Source organism: Crotalus tigris, unplaced genomic scaffold, assembly GCF_016545835.1.
Source record: "Crotalus tigris isolate CLP2741 ecotype Arizona unplaced genomic scaffold, ASM1654583v1 scf7180000018974.730210, whole genome shotgun sequence".
Lineage (NCBI taxonomy): Eukaryota > Metazoa > Chordata > Lepidosauria > Squamata > Viperidae > Crotalus > Crotalus tigris.
The window spans coordinates 16629-31866 of NW_024097305.1; the positions used below are offsets into that span (position 1 = coordinate 16629).

The window sequence follows — 15238 nt, forward strand, 5'->3', positions numbered from 1 at the left end:
TTTTGCAGATGGCAGACCCTTGCAGGGGATGAAGTGGGCCTGCTTAGAAAAAAGATCCACCACTGTCCAGATCACCGTGTAACCCCTCACGTTTGGCAAGTCCACAATGAAGTCCATCCCGAGATCCTGCCATGGCCGGTCCGGGTCCGATACCTGTTGTAGTAAGCCCATGGGTTTTTTCGGTACCGTTTTCGCTTGAGCGCAAAGGTGACACTGTTTGACATATTCCTCAACATCCTTCCTCATCCCTGGCCACCAGAATTGACGTCTCACTAGATGGAGTGTCTTTACGAATCCAAAATGGCCGGCCGTTTTCGAGTCATGACATCTGTGGTACACTCGGTTTCTTAGTGCCAACGGAACGTATAGCTTATCCCCATACCAGGCCAACCCATCACGACGACTCAAGACCCCAGGGTTAGCTAAAATCCAGGGGTCTGTTAACAAAGCCGATCTCAGCCCATCCTCGAAAGCTCCTAACCGTGCACCCTTCTCAGGCAGGCCGGGACCCGGATCACACGGAGGTATGATAGCGTGAATCACCTGCTCTCTGTTACTATTGTACTGTGGCAGCCGGGATAGCGCGTCGGCCAGGAAATTCTTTCCTCCCGGAACGACTTTCAGGTGGAAGTTGAACCGTTGGAAGTATTGCGCCCATCGCACATGTTTGGGTGCTAATCTTCTTGGGGTTTGGAGGACCGCTAGATTTCGATGGTCTGTCCACACCTCGAAGGGATGCTGTGCGCCCTCCAGCAAATGACGCCATGTCGACAGGGCCCATTTCACGGCAAACGCCTCCTTCTCCCACACTGCCCAGCGGCGTTCCGTGTCCGTGAACTTTTTGGACGTGTAGGCGCACGGTTGTAGAAGTCCGTCTTTATTACGTTGCAACAATATCGCCCCAATGGCGACATCGCTGGCGTCGGCCTGTACGACGAATGGTCGGCCTGGATCAGGGTGTATCAGAATGGGTTCTCGTGCGAATAGTCCCTTAAGGGACTCGAAAGCCTGTTGGCAGGCCATAGTCCAGACAAGAGGTTGTCCTGGGCGAGGTTTTCCGGCTACTCGCTTGGTGCGCAACAGCTGAGTCAGCGGCAGGGCCACGTCGGCGAAGGAGGGGATGAACTGCCGGTAAAAGTTTGCAAATCCTAGAAACCGCTGTAGCTGACGACGGGTTTTTGGCGCTTGCCATTCCAATACGCATTTTACTTTATTGGGATCCATTTCTATCCCTGCCGCCGACACTCTGAAGCCAAGATAGTCAATACGCTCCTTGTGGAATTCACATTTCGATATTTTACAGTACAACTGAGCGTCTAACAATTTTCGTAGGACTATGCGCACCAATTCCACATGTTCTTCTAGTGATCGTGAGTAGATTAAGATGTCATCCAGATACACGAGGACACCCTTGTATAAGTGGTCGTGCAGCACCTCATTGATCAGCTGCATAAACACAGCCGGGGCCCCTTGTAACCCGAATGGCATTACTTTGAACTGATAACTGCCTAGCGGACAGTTAAAGGTTATTTTCCACTCATCGCCCTCCCTGATGCGAACCCTGTAGTAAGCTTCACGGAGGTCCAGCTTTGTGAAGATGGTTCCAGTAGCCAAGTGGGTCAGAAGATCTTTTATAAGGGGCAGGGGATACACCTGTTCTATACACACCGCATTGAGACCGCGGAAGTCGACACATAATCTTAAACCCCCATCCTTCTTTCCCTGGAACAGTACAGGGGCGGCCATCCGGGACCGTGCTGGTACTATAAATCCTCTGGCTAAGTTCTTATCCACGTACTGCCTCATCTCCTGTAACTCCGTAAACGTCATTGGGTACATTCGGGCCTTTGGTAGTTTCGCCCCAGGGATAAGTTCAATCGCGCAATCTGTACGCCTATGGGGAGGCAGGCTGTCGCACTCCCGCTCACTAAAGACCATAGCAAGATCCTCGTACACTGCTGGGTACTCGCTCTGGTTCCCCTCCGTTATGTGATCTGCCCCTTCCCCTTTCATGTTGCTATTATACCGCTCCGGGACCGGTGGTTGAGGGCCTGCTGTGAGGCGTAGATGGCGGGAGCCATCTGCCCACCATATGGTTGGTGTCCACTTATCCAACCACGCCAACCCCAGGATAATAGCCTCTGACATGGATGGAACTACTATGAATCTCAACATCTCCCAATGCGCGGCTACTTCCATCCTAACGGGTTCAGTCACAAGCGTAGTCGGGGCCCCTCCTAATACGGATCCATCCACCTGCTCGAAGCGAATGGGGGACTTCAATCGGGTCACCCTGATATGCATCTGGGACACCACCTCCTTGCTAATGAGACATCTGGTGCAGCCAGTGTCAACCAAAGCCTGGAATGATTTTGTCTCCCCAGTGACCGGGCTAGTCAATGTTATCGGAATGTTAAACGGGACTATCGGTTCACTTACCATAGGATCCTCCACCTGGCCTTCCTCCTCATATTCGTGGAGCACTGGGGTCGTATCACCAGGGGTTTGGTGGAACGATGTCTGAGCCGTCTGGGATGCAACCCGGGACTTCTCCGCAGTTCTCTTCGGCGTAACGCCCGGTCTTCCGATTGCCGTTGGCGTCCCGGTCAGTTCGGTTAGATCTGTTATCCCACACTCCGCGGCCCGGTGACCCGGCCGGTTACAGCGGAAGCACCTGAATACGGGCTTCGGCCGGGTGGTACCCGGTATGGCTTGTGTACTGCCCTCCCCGGATCGGTCCGGAGCACGACGTGCGGGCGGCCTGTCGGCACGTACGTCAGGACGGTCCCTCAGTCCAAATTCCAACTCCTGGGCTGCTTTAAACCAGTCAGCCAGGCGTCCCACAACTCCTCTCACCGCACAGGCGCGACGTATGTCCGCATCCAAGCCAGCCTGGAAGTGGTGAATCAGTAACCGATCCGGCCACGACCTCAGCCTCCCAGCTGCCTTTTGGAATTCGCGGATATAGGTCTTCACCGGTCTACCCCTCTGCTTTAACCCCACTATTTGGGCCTCAGCTCTTTGTAACCGGGTTGGGTCGTCGAACCTTGCTCTCAGCGCCTCGAGGAACAGCCCTACGTCGGTCAACTCTCCGGCCTGGTCGCTGTATAGATCTGCGGCCCAAGCAGCGGCTTCACCCTGCAAGCATGCTGTGACCGCCACCACCATCGCCCAATTGGAGGAATATAAGGTGGTATAGCGGTCCAAGTGGTTTAGCACGTGGCTCAGGAACACTGCTAGCCGATCTGAGTCACCATCGAATGTGAGGGCGATCGGGGGGGGGTTCCATACCATGTTCTGTGGCCATGGGGCTGGCGCCTGACCTCCGAAGGGGGCAATCCCCGGGTGAGGTGTAGGGCGAAACCCCTCCCCCATGGACCCTGCCCTTTGTCTGTCAGTACCTAAAGATTGTCCTGCCGCCGGGCGTGGTCCCAGGCTATAACGGGGTCGTTCCGCTTCAACCCGCCCCGGGCCAGGGTCCTGGAACGCAAACTGGTCGCTTGATTTTAAATCCAATCCTGGACTGGACAGACGGAAACGGGAGGCATAGGACGGACTGTCCCTAACAGGACTACGGAGTGTTGCGGGGTGGAGACGTTCTCCAAACTGCTCTCTTAGCACATCTAAGGTATACTGTCCTGGAGCCGTGGAGCAGCTCCATTCCTCCTCTAGATCCCCAGTCACCCGACGTTCCCTCCATCCGGTGAAACTCGGCGCTAACCGCCGCCCCCTATTGTCCTCTGGTCCTCCCCACGCCGAACCTAGCCACCAGTCGGCCTCGCCCCCCCCCGGGCGTTGCGGCTTTAAACTTGGTTCCAGCATCTCCGGAATGCGAACCCTCTCCTTTGGCCGCACTATTGGCTGCTCGACTGCTGCGCTGCCGACATCCGGGCTCTCCAGCTGTTCGTCGGGTTCCGCCGCCTCTGCGGTCTCCACCGGGTCTGCCCCTTGTGTTCCCTCCGCCATAACACTGCAGGTAACCGGCGTCGAGCAGCAAGCAAAAGGATGAGTGAGGGTAAACTTACTGTAAGGAACGTCCTTGAGTGAATCAGGCAAACAATACACCAGGCACGCTCCAGGATCCAACAAAGTTTATTGCACGTTGCAGGAAACAAAGTTTACCCTGGGGGAGGCTCCAAGCCCGCGCACTATATGCCGTCCCGGGCTACACCCATAGCACACACCCTCATCAAGCCTTATAAGGAAACCCTGCCTATAATCCACCCATCCACCCCACCCTGTGTTAACCTCCACCGTAGCAAGCCCCATGAAACAAATCCTCAGTCAGTCAGTCCCACAGCAGCAAGCCCCGTGAAACAAGTCCGGTTCCCACGCCCTAACTGATATTAGATCCTGTCAGACCCAGCGTCACTGCATAGCTCCTGCCCGCAACCCCCATTCCGTTTTGGCTTTCACGTGATGTCGTCACATGCACATTCAGCTGGCTGCACGCGGATCACGCCGGCGGTGTGGGTGCCGTTCCGCCGGAACCGCTAGGACGCGTTCGCCGTCGGCGCAGGCTGGAGGCTGCAGCCGGCCAGGTTGGCAGCGGCCAGGGTGGTAGTGTGCTGGGTCTGACAATGTCATTCTATGTTGAATGCAAGTGAAATATAGGGTGAAATCCATTGGTCAATGGGAAGACTTCCACTAACATAGTCAAACCTTTATTTTTACCCGTTTTTCACCAAAACTTCTCTGGAACCATTGGAAACATTCAAATGTAAGCATGTATCCTTCCTCAAGTATACAGTGGAAATTATTTCTGTTATTATGGGACTACAACTGAATTTCAAACAGTTCTGTTCTACTTATGAAAAATAATCCAGCACTGTTAATATATAAAATAGGGAAAGGAAGGAATTTGAGTATGAATTTTTGTCCTCCCTCCATTTGAAAGATCTAAATCCCCTTCAAGAAAAAAAATGAATACAAGCCCCATAACTGTACTTTTTAGGTGAGACAAACAATTTTGTGCCTTCATAGTCAAGGATTTCAAACTAAATATGCTTATTCCAGGTTAAACCATTGAAGAACCTTTTAGGAAAGAGTTTCATATGTAGTAAAAGCTGAAGCAATTTGTTTCTCAATTCCTCTTTCTTTCTTTTTCCCATCCAGTTGGCTTTGGAGACTACCCTCATTTTGAATCTCATGATCTCCGGCAGTATGTTTTGTTTCCTATGGTGAGTTAACTTCCCATCTTCCCACCATCCCCTCTTCATGAATTTATTTATTGAATTTGTATTCCACTGCAGTCAAAAGAAACGATTCTTCAGTGGTAAATTGGCAATTCTCATGTATGGATTAAAAATACAATCAAGTGTCCACGATAAAAATTGATTTTTTTTTAAAAAAAAATTCTCACCATTACTCAATTGGATGGCTTAACTAATGCCTCCAAGCCTGTCCAAATAACTGCACTTTTTAATAAATTTTAGAAAATGGGGGGGGGGGGAGTGTCTGATCAGATTTCTGAAAGAAAGCTATTCTGGAATGTAGACACCTCCACAGAGAAGCCATCACTGTGACAGTCCTTCCCCAAACAGTTTTTTTCTGAGATACTTAAGTCAAGTGGGTCAAAAGTGGGTGGAAATGATAAGAATTCTAGTTCAAAGTCATCCCTTTTAATTTCAAGGGTGGTTCTGTAAACATTTATCCTTCTGATGGTCCTACTTTCGTGATACGGTTTTAATAATGCCTCCACCAAAAATTACTTGATATTTACTTTACTTAGGTACTTTCATCTCTTTGAAAAAAAGTTATGCTAATATAAAACATTTTTAAAAGTTTTAAAAGTAACAAATTAAAATTATTGCTACACATAACAGAGTTTAGAAATCATATTAAACTTAAATGTGGTGCAAATGAAGGAATCTGAGTTTTCACATTGGAGGAGCCCGTGTAGTCCAGTGATGAAGTTGTTGAAGACCAACCATATCTGTGTCAAGTTGTTGGGTGAGGTTAATAACCACTGGGATGAGAAGGGGGAATTATGAATGCTTACTTGAGGTCCAGGAAGAAAGCTGGATTATAAACTGAGAATTAATGTGATATAGTGGTTAAGGTGCTGGATTAATATTGGGGAGATTCAGATTATAATCCACAGTTACTCAGTTTTCTTGATGACTCTGAGCCTGCTTATTTTACAAAGCTTTTGTAATAGGCATATGAAATGCCACCGTGCGCTCTTAACATGTATAATAACTTCCCGATTTGTGTCAAATCAAGAATGTTAAGTTTGCCGTCCTCAGCTAACATGAGGTACTACTGGAACAATTTTCTTTCTTAAATGAAGGACAATCAGAGAGTGGACAAATTTAATAAATTTGAAATCTAATCCATTATAATTATTCCCTTACTTGAAAATCTCCCTGCATGTCTATGGATGTTCATTTTTTTTTAACAAGCAATCATTATGGCAATAGGGAATTTTCTGTTGTTGTTTGTAGCAGTAGAAGCTACAAGTGTTTCCAAGATCATGCATGGCTGGAAATGGAAAGGCAATCCTCTTAGCTTTGAGTATTGCTTTGTCTTTGCCAAAATCATTCCTATTTCCATATAAATAATTTCAAAAGAAAAAAATTCATAGCTGTATACTTTGCTATAAGCAATAATGTGTATTTAGCGATCAAGACAGAGTGAAAATGAGTTACTGTACATATAACCTGCATTAAAAAAAACCTGAATGGAAATTACAATGTACATCTATATGGATATGGACTTTATTTCAGTATATTGTTGGTGCTTTATCAAAATTTAGCCCATTGTTTTTCTACAGTGAAACAAAATAAAAAGCAGTTCAAAAATACTTCCCATGCCTAGGCCTACAAAGTTACCTGCCTTTTAGCAGCTTTCAGTAATTTCAAGTCAGTCATTTACACCAATGATAATAAACAGCCTTTCTTTGAAATGTAGAACTCTCCATACAGAGGATGTTAAGAAATGAAACGTAAGGGTGGGTAAAACATTCTTTTGAAAGGCATGTACCATTTTTTTTAAAGATACTTATATAATTTATTGAAACCTCTACGTCCATCTCCAGAGAAAATCAGGAGAATATGGAGCATATTTTGTAGAATGGTTGTGATTCTGGTTTTTTTTTTTAAAAAAAGTGATTTGTTTGTCATGCAGTAGATGGGTGCCCAGACCTGAATATTAGCCTTTAATGTGTCTCTGTATTCTGAAACAGATAGTGGATGTAACCGCTCTGTTGTATCTAGTATTTGAAGTAAATCTCTCATTGTCAGCAAACTCCTGTGTATCTTCTGAAGCTAAAATGATGCTGTTTTTACATGCTGACAATCAATTAATCAAGTATCTAATCCAGTCTGCTCTAAGCAGTAGCTTTAGCTAGCCTTGTTCTTTAGCAACAACTGCCCAATGTAGTAAATTAAATATCTATAAGGACTATTTTAGTTAATTACTAGCAAGCCTGTTGAATGGGCACAGTGGGATTGAATATAGCTTGCATTGTATTTTGCACTTCTGTTTTGTTTTATCTTGTACTGCTTCAGTATGTGTGAAACAACATTTCTCCAGCAGTGAAAAGAATAAAGTTATGTACACAGAACAGCTCACAGGTGTGTAGTTATGTACAGGCACGTACAGTGCCATTTTTCATTTGCACTGTTTTACATTTTTCAGTGTCAGGAACAAGAAGCCAGGCATTTTGTTTTAAGTATAAATACACACCTGTGGGGCATTCCATTCACAGTAATTACTAAAAAGAAAGAAAAGAAAAAGGAAGGAAGGAAGGAAGGAAGAAAGAAAGAAAGAAAGAAAGAAAGAAAGAAAGAAAGAAAGAAAGAAAGAAAGAAAGAATGTTTCATTTGTATCATTCATTATACCCACTAATTTTACATACAGCACATGGAGACCATGTTTAAAGCTAAAGTTATGGTTCTTGGTGATGATTATTATAGGTATGACACCCTAGGGCAGGCATATCAAACTGTCGGCCCGTGGGCCAGATGCGTCAGGGCGAAACCGCGTCCACCCCATTGCTGGCAATGGAGAAAAAGTTCCGATGCGTCGTGCAATGTCATGTGATGTCGCGAATTTGACATGCCTGCTCTAGGGGTATTCAGAATTATAGATATGACACCTTCCAAATAACATAGGTTGCAATACTTTTGGTCACATAATACTAAGCTGTCCTAAATGGCCAACAAGTAAAAAAAGAAATTAATCTTTCATGTTCTTTTTTTCGCCACCTTGAAAGTTCTAGTCATTTTTCACAATTAATAAGCTGTTATAATTTTTTGTGCTTTTTTGCTGTAGGATGTATTTAGTTTTAGAAATAAATTATCACTATGCTCAGGAGGAATTTTTATAACCTAGCAAGTGAGAACAATTGCCAGGTTCTAGTCCAGTTTTTCTCAACCTTGACAATTTTAAGGCATGTGGACTTCAACTCCCAGAATTCCACAGCCAGCAATGGAATTCTGGGAGTTGAAGTCCACATGCCTTAAAATTGTCAAGATTGAGAAACACTGTTCTAGTCCTTCACCTCACCAAGTACAGCTGAGAAAGACCTTCTTCAAAGCTCTGGAGATCTGCAAATTAGCATTCTGCAATCTAGTATATTTTGGATGACTAGAACTACATCTGCCAGGATTCCTAGTTATACTAGAGCATGCCAGGTTGTAGAAAATAGAACTACTGACTTAATTGGACCAATCATATGAGAAGACATAAAACAATTTCCTGTTTTCCCAGTAAAATGGTTAATGCCTTGGGATAGCAGTTGCTGGTTTGCCTTGCAACAAGCATGGCTTAAGAGGACTAGTTTTGCATTGATTTCCTTCTGCCTTTGTCTGATTTTCATACTTTAGGGCAATGTTTTTCAAACCTGGCAGCTTTAAAATGCATGATTTCAACTCCCAGAACTCCCCATCCAGCATTCTGGTTGGTAAGTTATGGGCATTGAAGTCATACATTTTAAAGTTGCCAACTTTGAAAAACACTGCTTTAAAGCTTGTTTTGAGGTACAGATAATATGTAGGTATTTGAAGTCGGATGGCTTTCAAATGTATGGCTAAATTTAAAGTGTCTTACTTATTTGTGGGGTGGGATTTTCTGTTGGTATGCTTAAAATGTTTATCAGGAAAGATGAGTTTACCTTCAGGATTTTGTTCAAGGCAGAGCTTTTCTGCCCCTTGTACTGAAGTGACACAGTTTATGTTTGCTCAGTTTGTAGGCCTGTTTAATTTTCTTCCCATAACTTTTAGAATATTTGAATATTTTCTTCACACTTCTACCATTCCCAAATTGATCTTGACTTATTAGAATGTTTGATTTAATATAACTTTGTGTTAGAGTATGTAACTTTGAGTCGTTTTGTTTCTTGGGAGCAAATGAAAGACAGCTACACAAACCAATAAGTGATTGCAGTAAAGTTTCCTTAAAACTTGAAGCACTTTGTTCCATCACAGAAATGAAGATACTATAAACTTTATCTTCATAAACTTGGCATATTTGAATAACCACTCCTATTCAACATACACAAAAGGCAGCTGGGCAAGATTATCTACTGGAACAAAGTTAATGCCGATATGCATTAGATACACAATTTTTCATCTCAACTCTAAGCTGAATAAATGATGCTGTGGAGATTTTGCCCTAGTACAGTGGTTCTCAACCTTTTTAATGCCGTGACCCCCCAACCGGTCGTAAGTCGAGGACTACTCAACTGGTGCAGCACCGTTTGCAGAATGGGACTTTTGGCGGGCTCAGCAGGGCAGAGACAGCCTGGACAATTCCTATTGCTTTTGAAAGCCCATAGAATTAGACTCTATTCAAGAGAGTCTATTCTATTGGCTTTCAAAAGCCAATAGAATAAAAGGGAGTAGCACAGCTAAGGAAAAGGGGGGGAAATGGTGGACTGCGTTGTTTAGCGACCCTCGTGAAATGGTCATTCGACCCTAAATGGGGTCCCAACCCACAGGTTGAGAACCACTGCCCTAGTACATGGAGTCGATGAATCTGGATGGGGAGAAGATTACTTGGAAACTACAGCTGGTTCAATCAAAATGCAGCCGCATGAGCAGTTACTGACCTTTCTCATTTCAAACCCATAATACCATTATTCTATGAGCTGTGGTGGGTTTCTGGAAGATTTGGCCATGCCAGAACCAGATGTAAAGCACTTTGCCTTGTGGGTTTTAGGTGACATGCCTTTTCTGTAGCAGTGCTATGGAGATCAATATGGTCCTGACATTTGGGCTGCTGTAATACAATATGATAGTTTTGTGAGGAATAGTATGTGTTGTTAATCTCCCCTTTGTGCATCTTGTACTTTTTTAGCAATTCAGTTTCTTTTTTTTTGTAACTGTTATTTTCTTGATATTTTAATACCACTGTATTATTAAGGGGGCATGCAAATTGTCTGAATAAATTAAAGGCTTGATTCTTTAAATTCCTTTATTCATAATAAACACAATTCTTTGTTATCAATTTATTTTGCAGGATTTGATTCAAAATGAAGCCATTTTGGAGGAATTGATTCAGAAGGTAGTCCAGGAACACAAAAATCACAGGTTTGGTTCCCAAATTATTAATATTACATTGCTGTCAATATAAATTACTATTCAGCCAATAGACTATTTCTTACAATAAGCTATTTTTCTAATTTAGGCAATAACTTTACGTTGCACGGAACTTCATGTCTCAGGAAAAGAATGTTTGTTCCCACGTCAGTCATGTTACTTAAATGAAACTTACAACAGATTAAGGGAAGAAACAATAAGGGCACAGTTTTTCTCTGATGCCCTTGTAAGATTTCTCAAAGGTATTTGGCCACTTTGGGGCAAAGTTCATTAATTTTGCTGAGTATTTCTGAATTTTGTCAATTTTCATGCAAATTACTGATTATAAGGGAAGTACATGTTTTTGTCCTTGTATTATTGATAGGGTGTTAGGGTAAAGTGGTAGATTGCCTAAAGCTATTTGCTAAATGAGTGGCAAATAGTACACTGAAATACGCATTTAGCTTAATCAGATATAGAAGTTAACTCAATGACATCTAGGAACTGGATTAATAGCATCTACACCATTATAATATTTCCTTTGATTTTGCTTAGATTTAGCGTGTATTTACAATATTTGGATAACTTGATGGACAGAAGACACATGAATATTGTAATTATCCAATACAATTTGATAATTATTGTGTTGTCCCCAGAAGCTATTACCTGTTTTTTATTCTGATCTTTTTATGTTATGAGAGGGCTTTTTTTTAATGTTAGCTGTCCACAGTCACCCTTGTGAGATGAGCAGCCATGTGAACTGATTAAGAAAATAAATCCAGGCAAAGAGAATGTTAAAATCTTTGGCCTTTTTAATAATCCTATATGATATTTCTGTTAATTTTATTTGCAGCAGCCTTTCTGCAGCAGAAGCAGAATTGCTTTACATCAGGGAAGTGGAACGATTAGATGGATTTGGGCAGGAAAGTTTTCCTGTGAAGGTAAGGAATTAGTGCTTATACTATATTGGTGAAGTAAAAAAGTAAAAAACATCTAAATAGATAAATGTTAGCCATTCAAGTAATGCTGCTATGCTGCTATGAGAAGGAGGAGGAGGAGGCTAATTTGGAAGAAGGGATAAAAAGTTTTTATCTGTTTAGCATTAAAGGTTTGGGATCAGTCCTGCTGCAGCCAGTCTCAGCTATTGCCCCTGAGAATTAATATGTCATTGTGATTAAGGTATCAGACTTTGTCGAGGGAAATTCAGATTGAAATCGCATTTCAGTGATGGAGCTGTGTGCACAAGAGAGAGTGCCCACCGTTCACGCAAATGGAGCTGTGCATGTGTACTCACCTGTGCATGCGTACTCACAAGCTGCAGCCCAGTACAATGCCACGGCCCGGGGTTGGAGACTCCTGTGTTAAGAGGCCTGTGTGGTCTATCCAAGGTAACTCTCAGTCACACCAGGCTTTTTTTTTTTCTGAAGTATCTTGGAGCAGATTCTCATGGGCCTTCAGCTTATGTGCCTTGGAGAATAATGCTAGGCATGTTTCTGAATGGCAATTGTGTTAGGGTTGTTGTATTGTAGAAACTGGGGCAGGACAGTTGGCTGAGACTCCTAAAGCTTTGGGCCTCTACTTCAAGCCGTACATTGCAGCCTACTGCCACAGAACAGGGTGTGTGTGTGTGTGTGTGTGTGTGTGTGTGTGTGTCAGATAAGCAGAACATAGGAAGGTATTGAGGTGACTTGCAGCGCCCTTGCAATCTTAAGGATAAGCACACTGCCAAGAAATCAAATTTGTGACCATCAGAGTGCTGCAGTGGATGTAATTATACGCATAGTTTGTAAATCCATTTTGTCAGCATTGTAATTTTGAACTGTCCCTGAATGAATGGTCAAAGAGACCAAAACGTGTTCACAGGATTTTCCAAATTGCTAAAGACCCTTACAGAAATATGCATATAAATGCCACTGAAATGGAGCTGTGGCATTTTAGCAAATGTTCTTTGTACAGCAAAGGATAAGCTGTTCCATCTACAAGGTAGTAAATCAAATCTGAACTCCAGATCACATGTCAGATCTGGTTTACAAACACAGGACCGTGAAGTGTTAAATGGTGGAGTGTAGAATGAATTGTACCTCTTTAGACTACATTGGGAGGTCTCAATTTTTTTTTTCACATTTAAGGCCAGATGCCATACTTTGAATCATTAAAGAAAAGAGGGAAGCTCATTTGGCCATGTACTTTCCACATTAGAATAGAACAGAACAAGCAGAGCAGAGCAAAAGAACAGAATAGCTGGAAGGGACCTTGAGGTCTTCTAGTCCAGCTCCCTGCTCAAGCAGGAGACCATGCACCATTTCAGACAAGTGACTGTTCAGTCTTTTCTTAAAAACCTCCAGCGATGAAGCACCTATAACTTCTGTAGGCAAGGTGTTACTGTTAATAAAGCGAGAATCTCATTCTCTGTTGCACCTGGCTATCCTAATCTTCACAAACCGAAAACCAGCAGCATTTTAAACTTTTCTTTCTGTCTATTTGTAGCCTTGGTTTTAGCTCATTATTTTGGCCCCTTTTTAAAAAGAAAAGGAATATTCAAAATATGTACAGTTGCAGTACTTTCATTGCATTCTTCTGCAATTGTGAAGTGAGCAAGTACAATGTTCTTGCTGGCTTTTTGTCACATTTCATATAATGCCATCTTATTCTGAGTCAGTCAGCTGGTCTGTCTGTATTAGAATGACCCTCTACAAGGTTTGTTTCCCCTGTTGTTGTTTTTATTCCTGTTGACTGGTCATGGTACATCATTTGTGTGAGGACATCATGGCACATGTGAAATCTCCTGCCCTCTTTTGCTTCTTGCTTCAGATACCCACAGATTGAGGCCTTGTGCCTGGAACCTCAACATACACAAATCTGCACTGACCTACAATCCATCCATTACATTCCAAAACCTCTTTTAGTTGCACAGAATAAAAGACCTGGTTATGTTTGTGTGTGTAAGTGTGTGCGTGTGCGCGCGTGTATGTATAATAAAATTAACATTCTTGCCTATTTTTTTTAAAATTCAATCAGTATCTTCCTTTTGTACTTTTTTCCTGTAATCTTCTTAATATGATTTTTTTCCTTTGATAATTCACATATTTTACCCAGTAGCAATAATAATTATTGTGTGCATGAATAATAATTCAAATTATTGCCTTTTTGTAGCTTTAGGAAACACATTTTCCCCTCCTTGTGTTGGCTATGGAACTATGGCATTGCCTTATGTGCTATGGGCAATTTCATTTCTACCCTAAGGCTCATCCTAGCTCAAGATCAGTCCTGTTTCTGCTGCAGCTGATAGAAAGAATCAGGACAATTCTCAAAATAGCTTGGAGGGATAGAAGCAAATAAACAATTTGACTAGCTCCTGTGGGTTTGGATCTTGTGACAGTTTGCATCAAAGTTAATGACTTTTTGCAGCGAAGGGTAGAAATTAACACCCTTTCACATTCCACATTCAACTTTTAGCTGACTGACCAAAATGCAAGATATATAGGAGGTTTAAAGTTTTGTTCTCTATCAAGTAAATTCTGTGACAAAACTTGTATTCTGCTTCACATGAGTTATTTTCGGCAAGAATCCAGAAAAGGGAGGGGGGCTAGTGATAAAAACTTTTATCACAATAGCAGCTCCATCCCTTTTGTACAACATTATTCCATAAGAGCAGAAGAGTGGAGCTTGTATTGGGAAGTCATGATGTACGTTTTATCATTTTTGGAGTAGTTGTATCTGGCAACTGACATCTATGGTAGTTCCTTTGCAGAGCTACACAAAACCAAAAGGAGAGATGCCAAAACACAGGTGTATGGGCTAATTAAATAAATTGGGGTTGTGAGAAAAAAATATAATGATTTGAGGTCATTCAAGCTTCACCAAGGCAGGTAGTTTTTGACTTTCAAGCACAGTGGAAACCTGGAATTTTTGTTGATAGCGAGGCAGTTGTTAAGTGGGTCACGCCCAATTTTATAACATTTGCTATGGTTGTTAAGTGAATCACTGCAGTTGTTAAGAAAATCCCATGGTTGTTAAGGGAATCCAGCTTCCCCCATTGGCTTTGCTTATTGGAAACTGACTGGGGAAGTTGCAGATGGCAATCACCTGATCCCGGGAGGCTGCAATCATTGTAAATACGCCCAAATTTTGATCACGTGACTGTGGGGATGTGCAACAGTCATGAATGTGAGGGCCGATCTTAAGCCACTTTTTCTTTTCTTGTATGCCTTTGTAACTTTGAATGATCACTAAACAAACGGTTGTAAATTGAGGACTATTTGTAATCCTATTCTGATGCACTGTAGCTCCAGCAGTGTTTCTTGGATGCTCTTAAAAGAAAAAAGCCAGCCACTTTTCAGACTTATTTTTAACAAGACATAAGGCCAGGACTTTTCCCACTGATTTGTTTTATCAGCACTATATGACAAATCTAGTCAAGAAATTATCTGATGCAAGTGACTGCTATTAAAAGCTGGAACTGCGTGGCAGGTTTAATCAAAGATTGTAATCTTTATATTTTCAGAGATTAGAATTTGGGCTAAAATTACTTTGATGTATCTTTAACTTTCTGTGCAGGACAATCAAGGAAATGACTTGCATCTTGGAATTTTCTGCATGGGGATTTTTCTAAAGAACCCAATGGGAAGATCCACAGTGAACTACAGGTAAAAGTAAGATGAAGGGATTTTGCATTTGATCCGACCAAAACTAGATCAAAATGCATTTTAAACTTT

At 42.7% G+C, this 15238-nt stretch overlaps 1 protein-coding gene across 1 annotated transcript in view; it reads left to right on the forward strand.

Annotated features, from left to right (window-relative positions):
* Positions 1 to 15238, forward strand: part of PTPN14 (protein tyrosine phosphatase non-receptor type 14) — a gene marked incomplete at its 5' end in the record, with an annotated part of 51424 nt that overhangs the window by 3227 nt on the left and 32959 nt on the right. The window contains 4 exons of the mRNA XM_039358033.1: positions 5116 to 5180; positions 10465 to 10535; positions 11377 to 11464; positions 15081 to 15169. Coding sequence (XP_039213967.1) covers positions 5116 to 5180; positions 10465 to 10535; positions 11377 to 11464; positions 15081 to 15169 — 313 coding nt within the window. The remainder of the gene's footprint in view (positions 1 to 5115; positions 5181 to 10464; positions 10536 to 11376; positions 11465 to 15080; positions 15170 to 15238) is intronic.